Source organism: Halichoerus grypus, chromosome 14 (assembly GCF_964656455.1).
Source record: "Halichoerus grypus chromosome 14, mHalGry1.hap1.1, whole genome shotgun sequence".
Taxonomy (NCBI): Eukaryota; Metazoa; Chordata; class Mammalia; order Carnivora; family Phocidae; genus Halichoerus; species Halichoerus grypus.
Genome location: NC_135725.1, coordinates 33,197,544 through 33,223,121, shown reverse-complemented (window position 1 = coordinate 33,223,121; position 25,578 = coordinate 33,197,544). Strand labels below are relative to the sequence as shown.

General features: G+C 37.0%; 1 protein-coding gene across 3 annotated transcripts in view; it reads right to left on the bottom strand.

Moving 5' to 3' along the window:
* Positions 1 to 1,336: 1,336 nt before the first annotated feature.
* UHRF2 (ubiquitin like with PHD and ring finger domains 2) overlaps positions 1,337 to 25,578 on the bottom strand; it is a 91,887-nt gene continuing 67,645 nt past the window's right edge. For 2 of the 3 annotated variants that reach the window (XM_036065806.2, XM_078062180.1), the window contains 7 exons: positions 20,397 to 20,503; positions 16,950 to 17,112; positions 16,137 to 16,277; positions 14,330 to 14,426; positions 13,856 to 14,013; positions 3,318 to 3,416; positions 1,337 to 2,367 (listed from right to left, as the gene is read on the bottom strand). In XM_036065806.2, the coding sequence (XP_035921699.1) occupies positions 2,221 to 2,367; positions 3,318 to 3,416; positions 13,856 to 14,013; positions 14,330 to 14,426; positions 16,137 to 16,277; positions 16,950 to 17,112; positions 20,397 to 20,503 (912 nt within the window). In that variant the 3' untranslated portion in view covers positions 1,337 to 2,220. The remainder of the gene's footprint in view (positions 2,368 to 3,317; positions 3,417 to 13,855; positions 14,014 to 14,329; positions 14,427 to 16,136; positions 16,278 to 16,949; positions 17,113 to 20,396; positions 20,504 to 25,578) is intronic. The other variant, XM_078062179.1, reaches the window with a different exon arrangement.

Genomic DNA, 25,578 nt, shown 5'->3' with positions numbered 1-25,578 from the left:
TTACTAGACATTTGATGATGTAACTGTTAATGGTTTTTTTTTTTTTTACATGTGTGGCAAAGGTATTGTGGTTATTTTCTAAAAGTCTGTATCTTTTATATCAAACCAAAATGTTTATGTAAAAAAAACCCGAGGTCTTTTGAAAAAGTTTAAAAGCAACATAAAATTGCTTAGTTTGGGGCCATTCTTGGCTCCTGAACATGTTAAGCTGGAGTCCACTTTCTTTCCTAGTCCATAATATTATAGCAAAGTTAAGAAAAAACATAGCTTAACTGTGGGAATCACTTATTTTGCTAATAAAAGCAGAACTAAACCAGTTCAAGTAGCTGAAACTGGGAGATGTTTGTTTCCCACCCTTCACACAGAGAGATGGCCAGTGCCAAAGGAAATACAACACTAGATGATGCAATTTAATGATTCATTTCAATCTAAAAAGGCCCTATTTGATTCTTCAAATGAAAACTATTCCAATGTCCATAACTAGCCCTAAGTAAAAACAGTTCCAATCACTATGCTGTAAGTGATCCCCAGGACCTGATTTTGAATTTAATTGAAGGCAGGAAAAGCACCCAAACTAGCTTGGCTTATATTCAAATGTGAGAGTTTATATAGCCCAGAAGTAAGATTGCCAGCGTCCGTGCCTGTTTCTAGCACAGCTGGGCCACTTCCTTGACGTACGAACTTTGGCAAGTTTCTTAACCTTTCTGTACCTCTGATGTTCATCCATAAGATGGGGATAATAGTACCTGCCTCTAAAGGTTGTCAGGAGGATGAAATGAATACACATAAAAACGTACAAGTGACTAGTGCAAAGCAATATTCAATAAATACTGGTGCTATGTGTGGCTCTGAATCCAGAAGCAGGAAAACTGGTATTAAATCTTTGACGAAAATATAACAATATACTTTCAGAGACTAGAAAGATGTTTTCTCATATTAAACTTTTTATCATATTAAAACTTTGATGAAAATATAACAATCATTAAAACTTTGATGAAAATATTAACAATATACTTTCAGAGACTAGAAAGATGTTTTCTCATGGCAGTGAAATAAGTAGCACTGATAATACTAAAACTGAATGCAAGACTGAAGTTGTTATAGATAAAAGAACAGTCACTAAGTACTTATTTTGAAAATTTTTCCAATTTAGTAAAAGTAAAGAAAAAAATCAAACCCAGATTTCATACTATTTCGTATTACCAAAAATCAAGAATAGAGAATTATAGAAAATGTCTGTTTTAAAATATACAATGAAATACTCTGGAAGTGATTAATTCTTAAAAATATGTACTATAAGCCAGACAAATGTAAAAAAGTGAAGAAAGATGAGCTATTTTTCTGGTCATAAAATATTTATTAAGGTATACTTTAGGGAATATAGTGAATATAAAATTTAGGATCACAATATGAAGCAATTTCAGTCCTCTCAAAAGTCAGCCCAGCCCTCAATGCTCTGCAGATGTAAAACCACTGGTGAGACTCACTAAAAGCAGTTTGACTAGTACAGAAGAGGCTTTTCATGAACATTTACAACTAGAGCATCTGAATACCTCTTTTAAGTGCAAAACCACACCACATTACACTAATGCAGCAACAATGCATTCATATTGTTCTCATTAGTCATTAGTAGTCAACTTGCATAAAACACCAGAAAAAAGCACAATGGAGCTCACAAAATGGGCTAAAAAATGAACCTGTCCTTGCAAAACACATTGTAATGGAAGAAGACATTAAAAATGTATTATGCACAATACAGAAGCTGCGTTCCAAAGATCTTGAGTGTCATTTCCTCTGTAAAATCAAATTACACAAACCAGGCACAACTAATATTTGGGAGGCAGTGCGTAGCTAAAATTTCATTTAACTAATTACTCAATGATTTAAAAAATCCCCATAAGTCTTTTCTGTCCTGAGGTAGTTGCAAAATAAATCATTAACTTGGATATCAACTAGAGCTGAGGCTTTGACTTTTTACTCATTTAAAACTAGTTGTTACTGACAGGAACTACCTTTTGATATTTAAAAGACAGTTGAGAAATGGGCCTCTTACTACACACACAAGATAATGGCTATGTAGGAAAGAGGATTAGCTGCTTCAGAACGTGAGAGATATGGTCCACCATTGCGCTTCCACCCTCCCCGCTCCCTCCCCCCAATCATTTTAGATTCTTTATTGTCCAAAAAGCCATCAAGAGCAACACAGTAGAAATAGACAAATCATCGTCCTTTGCTGTAGCCAGGGAAGAAAAGGTCAAGTAGAGTCTGCAGAATCTCATTGGGAATCATGAGATAATTCTGGCCAAGATCATGCCGGCAAGCAGGGCAGGAGAAAACTTGAGCCTTAAAGGAGCGCTGTAAGCAATCCTAAGGCAAAACCAAAAAACAAAAACAAAAACATACCCAATTTCATAACAGTAATAGCATGTAGAAAAGTCAATGACTTATGCTTTTAAATAGGAACTAGAAACTTAGGATGAACAACTGTAAAGGTCTGAATCTGCACTATGAAAACTACTCTACAGTCATGGCTTCAGGTTCCACTTCTAGCACATACTGTGAAACTTTAACTTTCGTGTCCTTTAATTTCCTCATCCAATAAAATGAGAGTGTTAGAATTTATGTATAGTTTCCACTAGCCTCATCTTCTAGGTTGCATTTTAATCCTGATCTTTCATGACAGAACACCTAAAAAAAAATTTAGGACTCCCCTACTTAGAACTAAGTTATATGTTTCAACAAATCACTTAAACGTAGAATGTGTCTTCCAGAAATATATAGGTCAGGCACAAACATATGCGAAAGGTTTACTTCCATTTTACAAAAGAAACTAAAGTTCAGAGGTTAGGTCAGGGCACATAACCACTGAGCAGTAGAGCAGGATTCCAACCTCGGTTTGACTAAAACTCAGTTTTTCCCTTTACACCACACTAATAATACAATATTGAACTCCTCTGGGCATGCTGCCAGACAGAGTATGTTTTAGATTCCATTAGTGGATGGAATTCAGTTTGCACTATATGAAACATACATATGCTCTAACATAGAAAACAGCAACAACACCTTACTTTCTTCTCCATTTCAACCTCTCCTCAGTAACTCCAAATATGATAGAATACCTCAACTATACATATTTAACTATTACTGTAGAATTGAAACACGCATTACTGCCAAAATGTAATGAAATGTTTCTTAGCTCACAAGGTTCCACAACTGTTCTGTTTCATGGAAAAATGCTTTACATGCTAAAAACACGTCTGGAGGTTAGTGAACCCTCTTGTCCTAAACAAGATAAAATGAGAAAGAAATCTACTTACTTTACAGACATTATGGAGGCAATCTGTTGTCACAGGCTGGTAAACTAGCTCCTGGCAGCAGACACACATAAAAGATTGTTCCAATTTTTTCAGAAAATTCTAGAATGGTACCCAAGAGGAAGAAAAAAGGTTAGTATTTCATAAAATATTAATAAGATTCTAAGTAATTAGGGAAAAAATGTCTTTGTCACTATCACACATTTTGTATTAAAAAAAAGTGATGGTACTAGAAGCAAATATACAAAACGGAGAAACTCCATTCCATTAAGATATACACATTAGTTTTAAACCTTAGAACTGGACTGGAAAATGTGCAAAATCAAAATATATGGCATTAAAAAGTGAACGTTCCCCTTAAACCTCACATTCCAGAGATTACTGTTTTTCCCTTTAAAACAATCACGGACATATGTTAACAAACTGGGATTTAAATAAAAACTTGCAAGGGAAAAAAAAACAATCATGGACAGCTTCTCTCAGTCATTACATACAGATCTTTTATCAAAAAAGCTGGGTGGTATTCCAGTATATGAACACATGTTATTTATTCAATCTTTTGCTGTTATGAAAACTCAATTTTTTTTTTTTGAAGATTTTATTTATTTATTTGACAAGAGAGAGACACAGCGAGAGAGGGAACACAAGCAGGGGGAGTGGGAGAGGGAGAAGCAGGTTTCCTGCCGAGCAGGGAGCCTGATGTGGGGCTCAATCCCAGGACCCTGGGAACACGACCTGAGCCAAAGGCAGATGCTCCACCACTGAGCCACCCAGGTGCCCCAAAACCTCAGTATTTTTTAAGCTATGAAAATAAAAGCACAAATACTCTGTAGTATCTAATACTCTGAAGAATCAACATATTTAGGGCACCTGGGTGGCTCAGTCATTGGGCGGCTGCCTTCAGCTCAGGTAATGATCTCGGGGTCCTGGGATTGAGCCCCACATCAGGCTCCCTGATCTGAGGGAAGCCTGCTTCTCCCTCTCCCACTCCCCCTGCTTGTGTTCCCTCTCACTGTCTCTCTGTCAAATAAATAAATAAAATCTTAAAAAAAAAAAGAATCAACATATTTATTTTCCTAGGATTATCTTCTGTGGTATTTTGCTTCAATCTAAAAAAATCCCGTATTTTCCCGATACCAATGTTTACTCAAATTGGGACTAAATTATAAAAGGTAGAGCCATCTTGGGGCCCCTGGGTGGCACAGTTGGTTAAGCGCTGACTCTTGGTTTCAGGTCATGATCTCAGGGTCTTCAGATCAAGCCCCACATCAGGCTGAGCTCAGCGAGGAGTCTGCTAAAGTTTCTCTCTCCCTCTGCCCCTCCCTGTGCTCTCAGGTACTCTCTCTCTCAAATAAATAAATAAATAAATAAATCTTAAAAAAAAAACAAAAAAAAAGGTAGAGCCATCTTAAGTAAAGATGACCAAATGGGTACTCTCATACTCATCAAAAGCCACTACTGGTTCCATTTTACCCAACCGTTTCTTTTAAACTAGAAGGATAAATAGTTTTTTGAACAGTCACAAGGCTAATTCAGCTATTTTGGTAGTACGAGAGTGTATTTTATGTCTTTTTTTTTTGGTCAATAAAAAAAGCAGAATGTACAAGAATTTCAGGTAAAAATTAAATCAAAGGTTCCATTTCAAAGTTGTTTCTTGAAACTTATTTATGAACATTATAAAAGTCAAGCAAATTATCAACAAGTATTACAAAACACACTGAAAGAATATACCATTTAGGGGAGATACGGAAAGAACTCAAACTTTAATACCAGGTCCCCTTCCCCGTGACAAAGTACATTGTTAATGACTGATAATTTCCCTGGTATCTCCAAAATACCTGTAAGATGTACTACAGATATTTTGAGTTCCTACAATGTGCTAGGTACTCATCTGTGTAGAAGTGATAAAAAGGCAGTTTCTACTTTCATAGAACGTTATATTCCTTTAGGAGAGCAGACAAAAAAAAAACCTATTTCAGATAGCAATAACTGAGCATGAATAAAGAGTGGCTGTTTTGGAAAGGGTAGCCAGGGAAGGCTTCTCTGAGGACTAGAATTCTGCAGAGACTTACAGGAATGAGTGAGCCACATGAAGGTGCAGAGAAGAGCATTTTCTAGTCAGAGAGGTAGTACAGGTATAATGGCCTAGAAGCAGCAACAGGTTGAGTGTGTTTAAATAGCACAGAGGTCACTGTAGCTGAAGCAGTTTGGGCCTGAGAGAGTAGCAAGAGGTAGTAAGTACGGATGCCAGATCATGTAGGGCCTTGGGAAGGTATTGGGATAAAAATATACATACATATATATAATATATGCATTTATTTAAAAGTCGCCATTGGCCAACACCTGATTTTTCTGGCTTGATAAATGTATTCCTGGTTTATCTGAACAGAATGGGCATAAAATTTGCCCATGGTAATACCACATAAACATCCAAAGTAATCACTAGCAGCAAGGTCACAATCATCTCACCCAGGCATGAAAGACCCTGCCAATAGTGGATAACCTATTGAATACTACTTTTGTCTTTTCTTTTGGTAGTGGTTTGAGAACTGTTAACTGGTGACTATTTCATATAAAAGTTACATTGAAAGAAGAGGTGACAAGTGTACTTGATTTGTACACATTTGCCAAGTCTCACAGGATACAATCACTTCAATTTTTTAAAAATTGATAAACAGGATATACATATTAAAAGTCTCACAGTGAAGCCCAATACACATTTCCATCCAATCAATGGATATGCAAAGAACTTCCACGTACACTTAAGTGGCTTTTTCCTTCACCTATCTATACCTACTACTTTGTCTCCTGCCCACCCCGGAGCTAGAACTCACTTGAGTTATCCCTAACCAGCTGTATCCTCTCACCAGAGAATAATTAGACTATTATCAACAACTGTTTGCTGTATCTTGCTTTCTCTAAGTGAAAATGACCTACCAGAATCAGACTCTCATTTTGGCTGGGTCTCCTGGCTAAAAAGCAAGTAACACTTCATATACAACTAAATCACTTTCCTTCTGTCCTCCAAACATGTAAGCCTCATTTTACCAAGAATGACCCAATATTTCATATTTATAAGCAAAGAAAACGATGACTCCAAAAAAAGAGTATTTGAGGGGCACCTGAGTGACTCAGTCAGTTAAGCATCTGACTCTTGACTTTGGCTCAGGTCATGATCTCAGGGTGGTGAGATTAAGCCCTTCGTCATGCTCCCCTCACTGCGTGTGGAGCCTGCTTAAGATTCTGTCTCTCTGTCTCCCCCTCACACCCATGGCACTCTCTCTCTCAAAAAAAAAAAGTATTTGATAAATCTCACCCATTTCTTTAAAGTTTAAAAATTAGGGGCACCTGGGATTTGGGGCAGAGCAAGATGGCAGAGGAGTAGGAGACCTGGATTTCATCTGGTTCCAGGAATTCAGCTGGATAGGGATCAAACCATTCTGAACACCTACAAACTGAACAGGAGATTGAAGAAAAGAATAGCAACAACTCTCTGAACAGAAAAGTGACCACTTTCTGGAAGGTAGGAGGTGCAGAGAAGTGAATCCGAGGCGATAGTTGGGAAGATAGACGGCGGGGGAAGGGGCCTCTGTCGGCCGCTTCTGGCAAGTGACAGAGCCACGGAGCACAAAATCGCAACTTTTAAGAGTCGGCTCCACTGAGGGACGTCGCTCCAGTGGCTAAGCGGGGGATGGAACCCTCTCTGGGACAGTGTGGTCTCAGGACCCTCGGGGTCACAGAAAGACCAGGGGTGCTGCGGCAGAGCTCCCAGGTATCGGAGCGGGGAAGCCGACGGCAGAGACGGAGCCGAGGAGTGGGCTTGCAGCTGGGGGTTGCCATAAACCATGATCCGCGGCACAGTCGGGCCACTGCTCCTCCAGCAGGGACCCAACAAGCGGCAGATCCGGGGAGACTCCCCTTCCTCCCCCGGGAGGAGCGGAGCGGGAGCGCACCGCAGGGATCTGCTGGGTTTGGAGACTCCACACGGGGTCGTGTGCCAGAGATAGAAACGCTCATTCACAGGCCAGGTGAGCATGGAGTGCGGCCCGAGACCGGGGAGACAGGAGAGACTGACTGCTTTCCTCTGGGGGCGCACTGAGGAGTGGGGCCCCGAGTTCTCGGCTACTCTGGGGCGGAGATTAGGAGGCCGCCATTTTCACTCTCGGCCTCCAAAGCTGCACGGAAAGCTTGCAGGGAACAAAAGCTCCAGAGAGCAAACCCGAGCAGATTACTTAGCCCTGACCGGCAAGGGCGGGGCAATTCCGCCACCGGCAAAGACATTTGGGAACCATGGCAACAGGCCCCTCCCCCAGAAGATCAGCAAGAACAGTCAGCCAAGACCAAGTTTACGGTGAGAACAGCAGATGCGAACAGCAGAACTCCAGAGCTAGGGGAATACTGCACATAGATCATGGCTTTTTTACCATGATTCTTTAGTCTGTCAAAGTTAATTTTTTTTTAAACTTTTTTTTTGAATTTTTGTTTTTCCCTTTTTCAGCCAACATCTTATCAATCCCCTTTTTAAAAAACATTTTTCTTTTTCATTTTTAGAGTCATATTCTATCCCTTCATAGTAGTTACCCTTATTTTTGGCATATATATATAAGTTGTTCTCTCTTTAAAATTTTGAGATAGTTTCTTCTAACAGATCAAAATATACCCTAAATCTCTAGTGTATGGCTTTGTTCTAGTCTCCTGCCTGATCACATTCTCTCCCTTTTTTTTAAAATCCTTTCTTTTTTCAAACAACTTCTTATCAATTCCTTTTATAAAATCTTTTATAATTTTCATCTTTACAGTCATATTCCATCCCTTCATCGTATTAACCCTCATTTTGGTACCTATGTAAGTTTTTCTTTCTTTAAAAATTTGAGAGGCACTTTCTTGTAACAGACCAAAATACACCCAAAATCTAGTGTGTGACACTGATCTATGCACCAGCCTGATCATATTTGATTATATTGTTGTTTTTTTGCTTTGTTCTGTTTTTGTTTTTATCCTTTTCTTTTTTCTTCTTTTTTCTTTCTTTCCCTTTCTTTTCCCCTGGCTTCAGGTCTTTTCTGATTTGTTTAGAGTATATTTTCTGGGGACATTGTTACCCTGCTAGCATTTTGTTCTCTCATTAATCTATTCTCCTCTGGACAAAATGACAAGACGGAAAAAAATCACCTCAACAAAAAGAACAAGAGGCAGTACCGACTGCCAGGGACCTACTCAATACGGACATTAGTACGATGTCAGAACTAGAGTTCAGAATGATGATTTTAAACATACTAGCTGGGCTTGAAAAAAGCATGGAAGTTATTAGAGAAACGCTTTCTGGAGGAGTAAAGGAACTAAAATCTAACCAAGTCAAAATCAAAAAGGCTATTAATGAGGTGCAATCAAATATGGGGGTGCTAACTGCTAGGATAAATGAGGCAGAAGAGAGAATCAGTGATATAGAAGACCAAATGATGGAAAATAAAGAAGCCGAGAAAAAGAGAGATGAACTACTGGATCACGAGGGCAGAATTCGAGAGACAAGCGACAGCATAAGATGAAACAACATTAGAGTAATTGGGATCCCAGAAGAAGAAGAAAGAGAGACAGGGGCTGAAGGTATACTGGAGCAAATTATAGCAGAGAACTTCCCTAATTTGGGGAAGGAAACAGGCATCAAAATCCAGGAAGCACAGAGAACCCCTCTCAAAATCAATAAAAATAGGTCAACACCCCAACATCTAATAGTAAAACTTACGAGTCTCAGAGACAAAGAGAAAATCCTGAAAGCAGCTCGGGAGAAGAGATATGTAACCTACAATGGTAGAAACATTAGATTGGCAACAGATTTATCCACAGAGACCTGCCAGGCCAGAAAGGACTGGCATGATATCTTCAGAGCAGTAAATGAGAAAAATATGCAGCCAAGAATACTATATCCAGCTAGGCTGTCATTGAAAATAGAAGGAGAGATAAAAAGCTTCCAGGACAAACAAAAACTAAAGGAATTTGCAAACACGAAACCAGCCCTATGAGAAAGAGTGAAAGGGGTCCTCTAAGCAGAGAGAGAGCCTAAAAGCAACACAGACCAGAAAGGAACACAGACAAGATACAGTAACAGTCACCTTACAGGCAATATAATGGCACTAAATTCCTATCTTTCAATAGTTCCCCTGAACGGAAATGGGCTAAATGCCCCAATCAAAAGACACAGGCTATCAGATTGGATTAAAAAACAAGACCCATCGATATGCTGTCTGCAAGAGACTCATTTTAGACCCAAAGACACCCCCAGATTGAAAGTGAAGGGGTGGAAAACCATTTACAACGCTAATGGACACCAAAAGAAAGCTGGGGTGGCAATCCTTATATCAGACAAATTAGATTTTAAACCAAAGACTGTAATAAGAGATGAGGAAGGACACTATATCCTACTTAAAGGGTCTCTCCAACAAGAAGATCTAACAATTGTAAATATCTATGCCCCTAACATGGGAACAGCCAATTATATAAGGCAATTAATAACAAAAGCAAAGAAACACATCGACAACAATACAATAATAGTGGGGGACTTTAACACCCCCCTCACTGAAATGGATAGATCATCTAAGCAAAAGATCAACAAGGAAATAAAGACTAAATGACACACTGGACCAAATGGACTTCACAGACATATTCAGAACACTCCATCCCAAAGCAACAGAATACACATTCTTCTCTAGTGCCCATGGAACATTCCCCAGAATCGATCACATCCTAGGTCATAAATCAGGTCTCAACCGGTACCAAAAGACTGGGATCATTCCCTGCCTATTTTCAGACCACAATGCTTTGAAACTAGAACTCAATCACAAGAGGAAAATCAGAAAGAACTCAAATACATGGAGGCTAAAGAGCATCCTACTAAAGAATGAATGGGTCAACCAGGAAATTAAAGAAGAATTAAAAAAATTCATGGAAACCAATGAAAATGGAAACACAACTGTCCAAAATCTTTGGGATGCAGCAAAGGCAGTCCTAAGAGGAAAGTATATAGCAATACAAGCCTTTCTCAGGAAACAAGAAAGGTCTCAAATACACAACCTAACCCTACACCTAAAGGAGCTGGAGAAAGAACAGCAAATAAAGCCTAAACCCAGCAGGAGAAGAGAAATAATAAAGATCAGAGCAGAAATCAATGAAATAGAAACCAAAAGAACAGTAGAACAGATCAAGGAAACTAGGAGCTGGTTCTTTGAAAGAATTAACAAGATTGATAAACCCCTGGCCAGACTTCTCAAAAACAAAAATGACCCAAATCAACAAAATCATGAATGAAAGAGGAGAGATCACAACCAACACCAAAGAAATACAAACAATGATAAGAACATATTATGAGCAACTCTATGCCAGCAAATTAGATAACCTGGAAGAAATGGATGCATTCCTAGAGATGTATCAACTACCAAAATGAACCAGGAAGAAATAGAAAACCTGAACAGACCTATAACCACTAAGGAAATTGAAGCAGTCATCAAAAATCTCCCAAGAAACAAAAGCCCAGGGCCAGATGGCTTCCCAGGGGAATTCTACCAAACATTTAAAGAAGAATTAATACCTATTCTTCTGAAACTGTTCCAAAAAATAGAAATGGAAGGAAAACTTCCAAACTCATTTTATGAGGCCAGCATTAGCATTACCTTGATCCCAAAACCAGACAAAGACCCCATTAAAAAGGAGAATTATAGACCAATATCCCTGATGAACATGGATGCAAAAATTCTCACCAAAATACTAGCCAATAGGATCCAACAGTACATTAAAAGGATTATTCACACGACCAAGTGGGATTTATGCCTGGGCTGCAAGGTTGGTTCAACATCCGCAAATCAATCAACGTGATACAATACATTAACAAAAGAAAGAACAAGAATCATATGATCCTCTCAATGGATGCAGAAAAAGCATTTGACAAAGTACAGCATCCTTTCTTGATCAAAACTCTTTAGAGTATAGGGATAGAGGGTACATACCTCAATATCATAAAAGCCATCTATGAAAAACCTACAGCGAATATCATTCTCAATGGGGAAAAACTGAGAGCTTTCCCCCTCAGGTCAGGAACGCGGCAGGGATGTCCACTATCACCACTGCTATTCAACATAGTATTAGAAGTCCTAGCCACAGCAATCAGACAACAAAAAGAAATCAAAGGCATCCAAACCGGCAAAGAAGTCGTCAAACTCTCACTCTTTGCAGATGATATGATACTTTATGTGGAAAACCCCAAAGACTCCACCCCAAAACTGCTAGAACTCATAGAGGAATTCAGTCAAGTGGCAGGATATAAAATCAATGCACAGAAGTCAGTGGCATTCCTATACACCAACAACAAGACAGAAGAAAGAGAAATTAAGGAGTCGATCCCATTTACAATTGCATCCAAAACCATAAGGTACTTAGGAATAAATCAAACCAAAGAGGCAAAGGATCTGTACTCAGAAAACTATAAAATACTCATGAAAGAAAGTGAGGAAGACACAAAGAAATGGAAAAACGTTCCATGCTCATGGATTGGAAGAACAAATATTGTGAAGATGTCAATGCTACCTAGAGCAATCTACACATTCAATGCAATCCCCATCAAAATACCATCCACTCTTTTCAAAGAAATGGAACAAATAATCCTAAAATTTGTATGGAACCAGAAAAGACCCCGAAGAGCCAGAGGAGTGTTGAAAAAGAAAAGCAAAGCTGGCGGCATCACAATTCCGGACTTCCAGCTCTATTACAAAGCTGTCATCATCAAGACAGTATGGTACTGGCACAAAAACAGACACATCGATCAATGGAACAGAATAGAGAGCCCAGAAATGGACCCTCAACTCTATAGTCAACTAATCTTTGACAAAGCAGGAAAGAATGTCCAATGGAAAAAAGACAGTCTCTTCAACAAATGGTGTTGGGAAAACTGGATAGCCACATGCAGAAGAATGAAACTGGACCATTTCCTTACACCACACACAAAAATAGACTCCAAATGGTTGAAAGACTTAAATGTGAGACAGGAGTCCATCAAAATCCTAAAGGAGAACACAGGGAGCAACCTCTTCGACCTCAGCCGCAGCAACTTCTTCCTAAATCGGAGGGGGAGATGAACCATGAGAGACTATGGACTCTGAAAAAGAAACTGAAGGTTCTAGAGGGGAGGGGGGGGAGGAGGGGTTAGCCTGGTAATGGGTATTAAAGAGGGCACATTCTGTATGGAGCACTGGGTGTTATATGCAAACAATGAATCATGGAACACTACATCAAAAACTAATGATGTAATGTATGGTGATTAACTTAAAAACAAAATGGAAAAAAAAAAATTAGGGGCACCTGGCTGCCTCAGTCTGTAGAGCATGAGCCTCTTGATCCTGGTGGTGTGAGTTTGAGCCCTACGTTGGGGGTCGAGATTACTCAAAAATAAATAAATAAAATAAAAAATAAATAAATAAAATAAAATGAATAAATAGGGAAGCCTGGGTGCCTCTGGCTCAGTCGGTAGAGCATGTGACTCTTGACCTGGGGGTTCTGAGTTTGAGTCCCATATTGGGAGTAGAGATTACTCAAAAATAAAATGTTATATATATAAATACATATACATAAATGACTATAAATAGATAAATGGATGTTAAAAATTGTACCAGGGAACATTCTTCCTTAATATGATGACTATTTCTCAATAAAAAGCAACACAAAAACTGAGAGTTCTCTCTAAATTTAGACAGAAAGGTAACTAACCCCATTTCAGACACATGAGAAGTTCTGGCTAATGAATGTACAGAAATAAAGGGAACATTGGAAAGAAGAAATTATTAGACGATGACAGGATAAAAATTGAAGCTCACCCACAACAGTTGCACAGAGGAAAAAACCCAGAAAAGTAACTATATCACACCTAATAAGGGGTTACTATCTAATAAAATGGAATATTCTAATTTTAAGCAAAATTAAAGAAATAAAAGTGAACAAAGAAGGAATAGACAATTCATATTTGAAAATTCCAGCTTCTGGAATTTGATAAGAAAGCTTCATTTGCAAAATACAGTGTAACACAAAATCAAGACATCAGTTGTAATTTCTTTTCACTTTAAAATGTCATGATTACCAAAAAATGGGGAAAAAAATCTAAAACATATAAAGTATTCAAATAAATTAAGTTTTTTTTTTTTAACCACTAGGTTAAACATGTGCTGAATTGCTTAAGATTTACACCATGAGAATAACTTTGAACTACAGCAAAAAATTTCCCGATGAGTTTTAAATTGTGTTATACAAACCAAAAATTCTTCCCATCAACAGTGCCTTCAACATAAATGAGTAAGTTCAGGCACAGAGAGGTCAAAACCAACAACTAAGAGGCCTAAAATCAATTTAAAAGCATTTAAGTATTACTTCAGATTATTTTTGAAAGGTAGTGGCTACTGGATGAGAGGATTACATAAAAACATCAAGTTTTGACTGACTTGCAAAGAGTATTATTTTTCACTATTTGTTAATATTAGAACATTATTATTAAAAAAACCTTTACATACTGGACCTTCCACAAGAGATGCAAGCACTTCATCCCATAGCTTCTGGTTTTGGTGATCTTCTCTAATTAGATGTTGTTGTTGAGGGGTTAGTTGGAAAGCCTCAACTGCTTCTGCTGAATCTGGTGTTTTTAACACTTTGGAGGCACTTGGACAACCATCTAGATTTATTTAAAAATACATAAGCAGACTTCTGAGTGATTCCAAGCAGAACTATGAGATCAAAGAGTTAACTGGCACCAGTAATGTTTAGCACGAAGATAACCTGCATAAAGCAGCACCTGACTTCCCTTGGAGTTTAGAATACTACATTTGCTGTTGTTTTGGCTCCAACACTACTAAAATACACAAAAAGTCCCGCGCTTTTCCACCACTCCCAAATATTGCTTTTCTTATGAGTTTCTCAATTTATTCTCTTAATATTTTTCTTTATGAGTAACTACATTTTTAGGACTTATGTCTGTAATCATTACCTACCATCTGTAGTCGGCCTTTTTGAGGCTCCGCTGGCCTGCTTCTTTGACTGTCCTTTAGTCTTCTTCCCTTCCTTATCTGAAGGGTAACCTACTGGATACTGATAGGGGAAAAAGTACAATATAGATTTAAGCTTCGCAAAGAAGTGGGGGGGGGAGGGTTGTTCTAGATGCTGCTGAGAAATTTAAAAAGGGGAGGGGTGAAGAGTATATTTTTCCTAAACTGAGAGACTTTATATAAAGGAAACAGACATTTAAAGGACAGAAGACTATTAAAATCCCCAATTCAGTGTAAAACCATGTAGTTATGACTGTTAAGATATTTCATTTTATAAAATAATGATCTTAGTTTCAGATCTAAAAGAGGAAAGACAAGTTTTCAGGAGATTTGACTAGGTGGCTTAAGAAGTTTAAGGAAGAGAAGAATCTAGATATGAAGTAAGTGAAGATCAACCACAGAGTACAGTACAGTACTCATATAGATGGTATTACACTCAATTGTGGAGCCAATCTTTAAAAAACAAAACAAAACAACTCCCACCCCCCCAACATTAAGGGCTAAATTTCTTATCTACCAAAATAGGGGGGATGGGGCTTTTAGAAGACCTAAAGCCACTAAATTACTGAATTCTTTATCAGCTAAAGGTTCGAGTTTAAGGAATAGAGTCTACCTATTTGTGTTTTACTGGCTACCCTTTTCTGGGGGACATGCTTTATTGATTAACACTGATATTTAAAACTCAACATGTTTAGGCCCCATCAATGATATTATTAACTTATCATAGTAGATGGGCTTACATGCTTCTGCTTACAGTTTCAAATCTAACCTATCTAGAACACTGCTCTGCTGAACAATGAATCTGAAAAAATCTTTTAAAAATGGATTTAACAAGTTATTTTTTTATATTGTTATAAAAAGAATTATTTTGGCAGTTATTTTAGCAGCCGATGGGTCTCATTTAATTAATGAAACAATTAATTCTACGAGTTTAAAAAGAAAACAAAAACAGACACAGACTTGCACTAGAAAACACACACTCACCTGCCTGGGTGGTCAGACACTTGCCCATAGTTCAGCCCCTACACATGCAGTGTGGGCAGAGCCAGGGGAAATGAAAAGCTGGTAGTCTTTACAGGAAGCACAACAATGGGGAATGATGGGAGGATGAACTCAAACCATGCTCTGAAGTCAGTGTCAGGGACAAAGTCTAGGGTGCATAGGCAGTGGACGGGGAATGTAGCCATACCATCCATTATGCACACAAAACCAACAAAGTCTTAAATGGGTTAACAGCTGAACATGGGCAAAGGGGAAAAAAAAAAAGGCAAAGCACTAAAGGTGGTGACAGGACAGGGAAGCAGCTTTGAGGGGGAAGAGAAAAAAGGGGTGAGGAAAAGTGAGAAGGGTAGGAAGCAGACCACTCTTACAAGCCACCTCCCCCTTCCCCTACCAGAGACACACCCCCTGTGCCCTCTAGGATAAACTTCCCTTCTTAAGGCCTCCTTTATGTAAATTTTATGTATCCCTCTCCCTCATTCTTCAAGTCATTTCCAAATTGAATTGAAATATCTTACTTTTCATTGAAGGCCTGGCTTTTCCCAAGCACAATTCTTGGTCTTAGGGCAGTGTGACACCTAGAATGCCACCTTTTTACTTGTTTTCCTTCTGTATACTTGCATGATTTCATTCCTCACCCCTTAAAGTCCACTGATCAATTGCCATGAGTTGTATCCAGTGTTAAGGCACAAAGATACTACAGAGGTGCACATTTTTATGAACATACAAGTAGCCTAGACAAATGTAATCTAACCTGTAAACGTAGACATAGTCTTCTTGACCGTTCTATTCCTTCTGAGGTCCAAGGAGCAGGTTCAACATCATCTCTTCTTAAAAGGTAGCGCCAAACCAAGAATCCATGGCTTGATGAAATTTCTGGCCAGTATTTCACCACCTAAATCACAGTATTTTGTAGTAGTTTGAGATTTAATATTTAGACTTATTCATAATATATTATTAGTTTAAGTATACTTGACTGAACTAAATGCAACTTCAAAAGATGCTTGCTTTGTTGTAGGAACAGTAAATAAAAAATATTCACTAAGATATTGTTTTGACCTTATTTACTAATTAAGATAGCTCCCATATAAGTACACATTGCTATAAACTTGAAATATTAACAAGATTATGCTCATGAATAGATTCCTGCATAATAGATAAAAATGGTGGCAGTAAATGCCTCCGTTTTTTAAACAAACAACCTATTTTACAAATCATAACGTGCTTGGCTTTGAAAATCTATTACAATTAAAATAATTATAAAGATATAAGAATCAGTATCTACAATGGCCACATTATTTAGTTTTATCATAGAGAATATATACTCACAAAAAGCTTAACTCAAAATGTAACTCTGCCCTTACAGACTTCAAATAAGTGTTAAGAGAAAAGTATCAAAGTTAGAAGCTCACTTTGTATATCTGTTACATTTCCAGAAAAAGCAGAGTACCAACTAAGGTGATCTACTCTTTCCTCTAGCCCACCCCAGTAGAGTAGTTCCCTTTGGCAACCCTGTCTTGAAAGCCCAGGAAGAATGACTAACAAGATGTCATGCCAGATAGAGCACCTTATAAATGCCATCATATCTGTTGCCTTCTTCAGGAGCATATTTGCTGATCTTCCTCCCTTTAAAACTGCGTATCACTCTGACTGGCTTACCAGCTCTCCAATTCCGAGACTCTGCTCCAATTTTATCATCCAATGGAGCATCACAGTTTAGGGCCAATGCCCTAAAAAATAAAACAAATTCTTTATACCAAGTAATCTTTAAGTATATAATCGCATTATTAGCTCAATTAAAAGGTGAATTATGCCTTACCTGATGGTTAAGATTCTATGATTCTTTCCATATTATTCCAGATAATAGGATTATGCTTTCCCCCACCAGCAGAGAAGACAAATCAGTTTTCTGATGTCACCCCCAAGCCAGGGGATTGGTTCTCAGATAGCCTGTAGGGTTCTTCTGAAAGTAATAACATCTGTGCCACGTATAATAGAAAACAACTAGAAATACATGGAATTTTTTTAAAATAACGTTTGTTGAGGGAAGGGAGAAAGTTGGAAAACTAAAGCAAGTGATTGTTGTAGTATTTATTTTTGATAAGGGAGTGAGGTAAATTGCTGGAATAATGTAGAAAGAAATCCAGGAAAATAAATTTGTCAGCAAGGTACAAATGACCTTTCTAGGTCTACTTTCCACATTCCAGACGATAGAGAATCCTTAATGTTTAGAAGCTATTAAAGAACAAGTTTAATATGAGAATATCGTTTAAAGACTTTGAGTAAAAAATTTAAGTAAAACTGAAGCATTCAAATGTCTGTGTTAAATCATGACAATAAAGATTTTTGGCTCCTCCAGATCACTATTTTTACTATGACATGTGAACAAGGAGGAACACTGAGTGAGAAGCAGCACCTGATTTAGTTGAAGCTTCCTTAGTATGTGTACTCACTTAGTAGTAATTAATCAGTAAGGTTATGTAAGAAGACCTTTCTTGGGAGAACTTAGTCCTGTCAAAAAACAAAAACAAAAAACAAAAACAACCCCCCCCCCAAAAGACCCCACCAAACTAGAATCTATTTAAAATTAGTATTCTTCTTCTCAGATACCTACTTCCTAACTTAAGTGAAAAGAAACCACTGAGAACATGTAAGGTTAAAACACATACACACCCAATTTGGTAAATTCAGGTATGATACAAAATACTTTTTCAGGGTATAATTTTACGTAGGCTCAAATAAAAAAAAATTGACCTTATGACTAAACGTCTAATCTATTCAGATCTCTTGATCAGTTATACTGTTAAAGTAAATAAACTCAAAGTGTTTCGTTTAAAAAAAAAAAAAACTTTTATAAATGTGGTCAAATAGTCAAAGTTTACCAAGTTATCTTTTTTATCTCAAAGGTAGATGCATTAAATCTCTGGGAGGTAGAAGAAAATGTAGCCAAACTTCTAGGGCTAGTATTCCATCTTATTTATGTAATACCTATTGAGATATACATACTTCATCTTCTTAAAGAGCTAGGAAAAGGACAAATGCTATTTTCACATTAATGAGTGGAATGCCTTGGTGCTTATAGGCACCTTCATTCAGAATGATTGCCACCCCTAACTGGCATTATTAACTCACTTCTAGCTTCACAGAAGTATGTAGGTTGTTCAAGTATGTGAAAAGAATCTAAGGTCAAACTAGGTGAAACAAGGCTTTTCCATTACTCTGCAGCTTAATCGATTGCTTCTAACTGCCCTGATAAAGGAAGGCCAGGTTACCTTGCTGCCCTCTTCAGTTTCATAAAGCGAAAGAGCTGAGAGGAAATAGGAACAAACTTTTCAAAGCAAGAAGCAGGCACCAAACTACCTCTTAGTGGAGAAGCAAAAATGAACTGGACCATATGCTAGTTAGGAAAGAGTATAATATGATGCAGAGCTAAGGGTCTTTCAACCTCGGTTTTCATGCTTATAAAACATATAGGTATCTTTTGCCCAGAGGTCTTTACAATCACAATGCGTACTCAAAGCTTAATGTATAAACTAACAGAATGGATGTCAGAGTCCCTATGATAAGTCAATCCTAAATGGTTCTGAGTTAATATTTTATATTCACTACCTTCCTTTCAATACAAACATTTTTACTACTTGTCAATTATTTTCTAATAAGATTATAACATATGGCAAACAGGGTTATACTTATTAGATTCTTTAAAAGCTTGGAAAATATTTACCATGTATATTACAAATGCAGGAAGTTAGGAAACAAACTTCATTCAAGCAAAATAATCTATTGTTATTAAAAGGTAAATATTATTTTCAAATTTAACAATGTAAAAAAGCCCTTTTACAAATTCAAGATACACTTTCACTGACAAAAACACATCAAAATATTTCTAAATCCTTTTAAGATCATTCCTCCTGAAGACCTGCTATTTTGCTAGAAAAATACTAGCTAGGGACTGGACTCCTGCCTCAGGAATGTTTTCACCAGCAAATCTGACCTGTCTCCTCTGCTGGTTCAGTTAAATAATCCTACTGTCAGAAATAATATAGAAGGAAGACATAAAAACAGACTGTATGTAATTTGGTATGCAACAAATTCTTGAAATCATACTGGTGTATTCTTTACTTCACACGGTAATCAGAAATTAAGGGCACACTACTTAAAACCGAGTGATTTAGACTCAAGAAAGAAAAATACTCATTTTTACTCAATCCATAAAACACCCTTAACAATAGGATATAAAAATTTCAACTTTATGAAATTGGTCAAAAAATTATCAATACGACAAGTTATAATGTGGTCATTGCTATCTGATGGTGTGGGTCACTTTTTTATTATTGCTATAGCATGCATATATGAAATAAAACATTTTGAAGTCATTTTTTTGTTCCCATGGAAGCTGGAATATCATTAATACTTCTATAGAACAAAGGTCAGCACAAGGTGGCTCTTTTGTAATGCTTTATAAGTATTTACTTAGAAAAGGTCACTTTTGTAACTAAACATTCTTTTATAACACTTAAGAGACGTTATTATAAATTCTAAAAGCACCTTGAGTGTAGTTCTGATTAAGTTTATCTGATGTTTCACTTATGCCCACAAATGTGGCTCCCAAACTTAAACCTATCTCACACTGGTGAGTCTCTTAAGAAGTTTGTTACTTTAAAAGATAAATCTGTGTTGAGTAAAACATAGCTTTGACCTCTGGGATAGTAGATAGCCACCTTGTCCTCAATTTCACTTAAATAGGTTCCCTTCCTTCAAATGTTTCAACATGTTTTCAAATGCAAAACACATGTATTAAGACTGGGAATTATGTCATTTAAAAAACAGTATGAAGAAATAAGTTAGAATGCTTACAATTATATAATCAGGTAATGGGATTTTAAATTTAGATCTTTAACTCTCAATTTAAGATTCCCCCCTACAGTCTAACTTACAAATTATATTACTATAATCAAACTTTTATACAAAGCCCAAATAGATAGTCTTTACAAACTCTAACAATAAAGAGTACCTGTTCATGTTTGTTAATGTTTGATCAGCCGATGGTGCACCAATTCTTTTATTACCAGCAAGATTTTTACCACCACTCCCTGTGTATGTGAATTCATCACCTCGGTCCTACAGGAAAAGATTTTCAGCATTAAGATACCTAAACCCAAGTATAATCTCGCCAATTCTTATTTTACAGTCAGAACATTTGGTTAGGATGTTATGAATTTACATGTTCTCTCTCAAGACATCTTGAGAGAGATTTGCCAAAATATCTCAAATGCAGTTGTGTATGTAGTACATCTTCAAGTTATATCAAGTTACATCACTTGATCATTTTAAAGTTAGAGCTTTCAATACCTCCAAATGTGGCTAGTCTCATGCTATATATACAACTTAATAATCTCTAGAATGTTACAAAATAAGACCTGATGGACTGGGAATATTGTTTCATTTAATTCAATGGTATTAAAATAAACATCAATATTATCTTGTAGGTTTTTATAGAATACCATTTTATCAGTACATACTTCATATCTGATTTCCCATCAGCAATCTACACTATACCTAAGTTTGCTGTTCAATTTCAAAATTAAAATCCTAACAGCATATTAAGTTCCTCACATTTCACACTGTATAGCTCACTTAAATTACATTCAGGTGAAATAATTGCCTATCATTAAAAAGAACATTGGAAAAGAATTTGAAAACTAAAATTTGTATAAAGTGTCTACTAAATGTGAAAAAAAAATGCCAGAGGAAGTAGATGTTACATAAACTAGGACCAAAAATATCTCTGTAATAGCCACAAATTTATATTGATATTACTAAGTCTCTGATTCAGTACTCAAAATCAGTTGAGAAGAGTATCAGTATACAATTAACTCTACTAACATTATCAAAATAGTGGTGGTTTCTAACTCTTTTTTTTTTTTGGTTAGTTGACACACAATTATGTTAGTCTCAGGTATATAACACAGTGATACAAGTTTATACATTCTGCTGTGCTCACCAAAAGTGTAGCTACCATCTGTCACCATACAATGTTACCACTGACTGTATTTCTTATGCTGCGCCTTTTATTCCCCTGACTTACTCATTCTATAACTGGAAGGCTGTATCTCCTACTCCTCTTCACCCATTTTGCTCATTCCCCCATCCAATAGTGTTTCTTCTTTATTGGAAGATTTTAATTAGTTTAGACTAAAGATAATGAAGTTTTCTCTACTAAATCCTTGTCTGTAATAAAAGTCAATTATTTTGCATCTTGTTTTTGGATTAAGTCCTAACTAAAATCTCATGGTTTTAGAAGTACTTTTCTCTGTCCAAAAACCATGACTTCACTTTTTGTTGATCTAATATTGAAGTCTATAAAGACTAAGGCATTAAGGAATTTCATCTTTAGTGTGTATTCCATTTGAAGGAAATCTAATAAATAACTACATCTATAGCAGCCTAGAACACTTCTTAATCAGAAACAGTCTTCCAAATGGTACCTGGATTGACTTCACAATGCTCATATTCATAACCCTCTCAACTTTTTTTTTTTAAAGATTTTATTTATTTATTTATTTATTTGTCAGAGAGAGAGAGAGAGAGAGCGAGGGAGTGCATGATCGCACACAAGCAAGGGGAGCAGCAGGGCAGAGGGAGAAGCAAGCTTCCCACTGAGCGGGGAGCCCGACGTGGGGCTTGATCCCAGGGTCCTGGGATCATGACCTGAGCCAAAGGCAGATGTCTAACCAACTGAGGCCTCCAGCCCCCCAGCACCCCTGTCAACTTTTAAAGTTATAATTGTGGTAGTGCTATAAAGGAAAAAGTAGTGGTGACTAGGAGAGCATAATAGGGGCAACCTAAGCTCAATAGTGTTTAAAATGAAAGAACAAAAACATTTCTGATTATTCTTCAAACAGCAAATAATCAAGTAAGAATAATTAAAATTCTATGCCATTAGCTCATCTATACTTTAATCATCACACCAACAGAAACTTTTAATTATTATTAGGGGAAAAAGGAATGTTGGACTGTCAGAACTCAGCCAATATATAGTTCAGACTAATTTTCCTAAGGAAAAATGATCAGCCCAAATTTGTTACATATTCTAGTCCATGCTCCACAAAGTTGTATCCCTGTGGGTCAGCAGCCTAAAGAAGCCTGCTGTCTGGGAACACCTCATGTAAGAAGCCATCATCTGTACAGGGGACATACTACTGCCCCAGAGTGACTCAATTTCCCAATCTCAACTCCTCTCAAGTTGTAAAGTAGCTGCCTAACACAATAAGCTGGATGCTCCTATTCCCGCCATCACCGTTATCAAGCAAAAGACCTTCATCTCAATCTTCTCCCTGCCCCCCACAAAGACTATCAGATAAATATCCGAAAGCATAGTTAAGATCATTAAACTTTTCCCAGACACATTTAATGATTCCTTAATTCAAAGCTATCTATTATACAGCTTCAATCTCTGCCAGTTTCTCTCAAAATACCCCTTTCATGTTTGCAAAGCTGGGTACTACCACTTTACTCCTGATAACACCTACCTAGCATTTACTCTGTGTGTGTGTGTGTGTGTGTGTGTGTGTGTGTGTGTGTGTGTGTGAAGTTAGGCTAAGCATTTTATGTATTATTCTTTTAACACTCACATCAACCCTATGAAGTATTTTTTTAAAGCCTTATTTTATAGATGAGGCAGAGGTTCATTAACTTGACTAAGGTCACTTAGCTAGTAAGAGATGGCACCAGGATACAAATCCAGTTTGGTTCCAGAATCTGTTCCTGATCACTGAGCAAACTATTTCTCAGGACATATAAAAGGCAGATCATCTTTGTGGGTTCTCACTCCTCAAGTGAGGTTACCCTAACACAGGGCACTAAAACTAGCATTTGATTCTCAAGTTTGTTTAACCATTCACTGAATGGTTACCTCACCTGTTGAGGTATTCAGTAGTTTCATGTCCATTCATCTGGACAAAACAAAGATTATGGGCTCCATGAATGTTATACTTAAAGGTTTCAAAACAAATTTTTTTCTCAAATGAGAAAAGTTTATTCAGGTTTCCTCCACCTATTTCTATAGATATGACCTGCTTGCAATAAGCGATCAAAAGATTAAAAATGCTTATAAAATATATTAACATCTCCAAATATATCTTAGCTGGTGATCTAAGCCTATTTGTTTTAGCTCCAAAATGAATGATTCTTTTTTTTTTTTTAATTTTTTTTATTGTTATGTTAATCCCCATACATTACATCATTAGTTTTAGATATAGTGTTCCATGATTCATTGTTTGTGCATAACACCCAGTGCTCCATGCAGAACGTGCCCTCCTCAATACCCATCACCAGGCTAACCCATCCTCCCAACCCCCTCCCCTCTAGAACCCTCAGTTTGTTTTTCAGAGTCCATCGTCTCTCATGGTTCTTCTCCCCCTCCGATTTCCCCCCCTTCATTCTTCCCCTCCTGCTACATTCTTCTTCTTCTTTTTTTCTTTCTTAACATATATTGCATTATTTGTTTCAGAGGTACAGATCTGAGATTCCAAAATGAATGATTCTTTATATTATTTAACAGACTGAGAATTGCTTAAGACACATAATTAACAGCTCATCAGTACTTTTCTCTACAAATGTTTAATGTTTGACTAGTAACTGTATTCAAAAGATGAGGAAAAAGGGAAGTAGTAATAACCATCCCAATTCAACTTGGTACTTGTTTTCACCTCTACATGTTTATGTTTTGTGTATTTAAGATAAGCTCTGCTATAGACAATACAACTGTTTGAATCCTTGTTATATGCTAAGACTACATAAATTACCTCATTTAATATCAATAATTTTGATATAAAATGGTGGTACTATTTTTTTCTATTTTACACATGGGGAAACTGAGGTTTACTGGAGTAAAACAATTAGGCCAAAGTCTCACACACAAATGTCAGAGTCCAGATCAAACACAACTGGCTAGATGCTAAAAACATGTTAAAAAGATTCTACTTTTAGCTGGCTTGTTTTCTTACAGAGCCCTAAAAAAAAATTAAGTGCCAACTGTAGTAAACTATACAACATCCTTTGTATTTCTAAAAAATACAGCTTAAAAATATGCATGTTATACGAGTACTCAAATAATTACCCTGCATATTTCCATCTTCAGTTTCCTTTGCCATGTTAGTGTAAATGTATTGACAAACTGGCCTGTTAGAAAAATGGCAAGCTCTTCTACCTTTGTCTGAAAACATACTGTATCTTGGCCTCTACATAGCTATAACATATCATGAAAAAACCCAACGAAACAGACTGGGAGAAAATACCTGCAAACTACATATTCAATGAACAGCAAAAAACCCCAAATAGGACTCAATTAGAAGATGGGCAAATGACCTGAAGATATATCACCATCAGCCATTAGGGAAATGTCAACTAAAACCACGAGATCTTACTGCATACCTATCAGAATGGCTAAAGTAAAACAAAGCAACAACACTGCATGCTGGCAAGAATGCAGAGAAACTGGATCACTTACTTACACACTGCTAATAGGAATGTAAAGTGGTATAGTCACTCTGGAAAACAATTTGGCAGTTTTTTAAAAAACTAAACATGCAACTACCATATAACCCAACAATGCACTTCTGGGCATTTATCACAGAAAAATGAAGACTTATATTTATAAAAAAAAAAACCTGTACCCAAATGTTTATTGCAGTTATTTGTAAAAGTCAGAAATTGGAACAATCTGAATATTCTTCAATGAGTGAATGGTTAAACAAACTGTGGCATACCTATAACATGGAATACTACTCAGCAATAAAAAGGAATAAATTATTAATACATGCCACAATTTGAGAATTATGCTGAGTGAAAAGTGCCATTCCCAAAGGTCACATACTATATGATTCCACTTACAAAAATTTTTTAAAAGAATTTTAGAGAGGGAGAGAGGGAGCGTGAGCATGGGAGGGGAGGGGCAGGGGGAGACAGAGACTGAGAATCTCAAGTAGACTCCCCGTTGAATGCGGAGCCCCACTTAGGGCTCTATCCTATGACTCTGAGATCATGACCCACGTGGAAATCAAGAAGCCGACGCTTAACTGACTGAACCACCTAGGCGCCCCTCCACTTCTAAAAATTTTTGAAACAACAAAATTATAGAAATGGAGAATAGATTAGTGGTTGTCAGGGGTTAGGGAGGGCAGGTATAGTAGGTG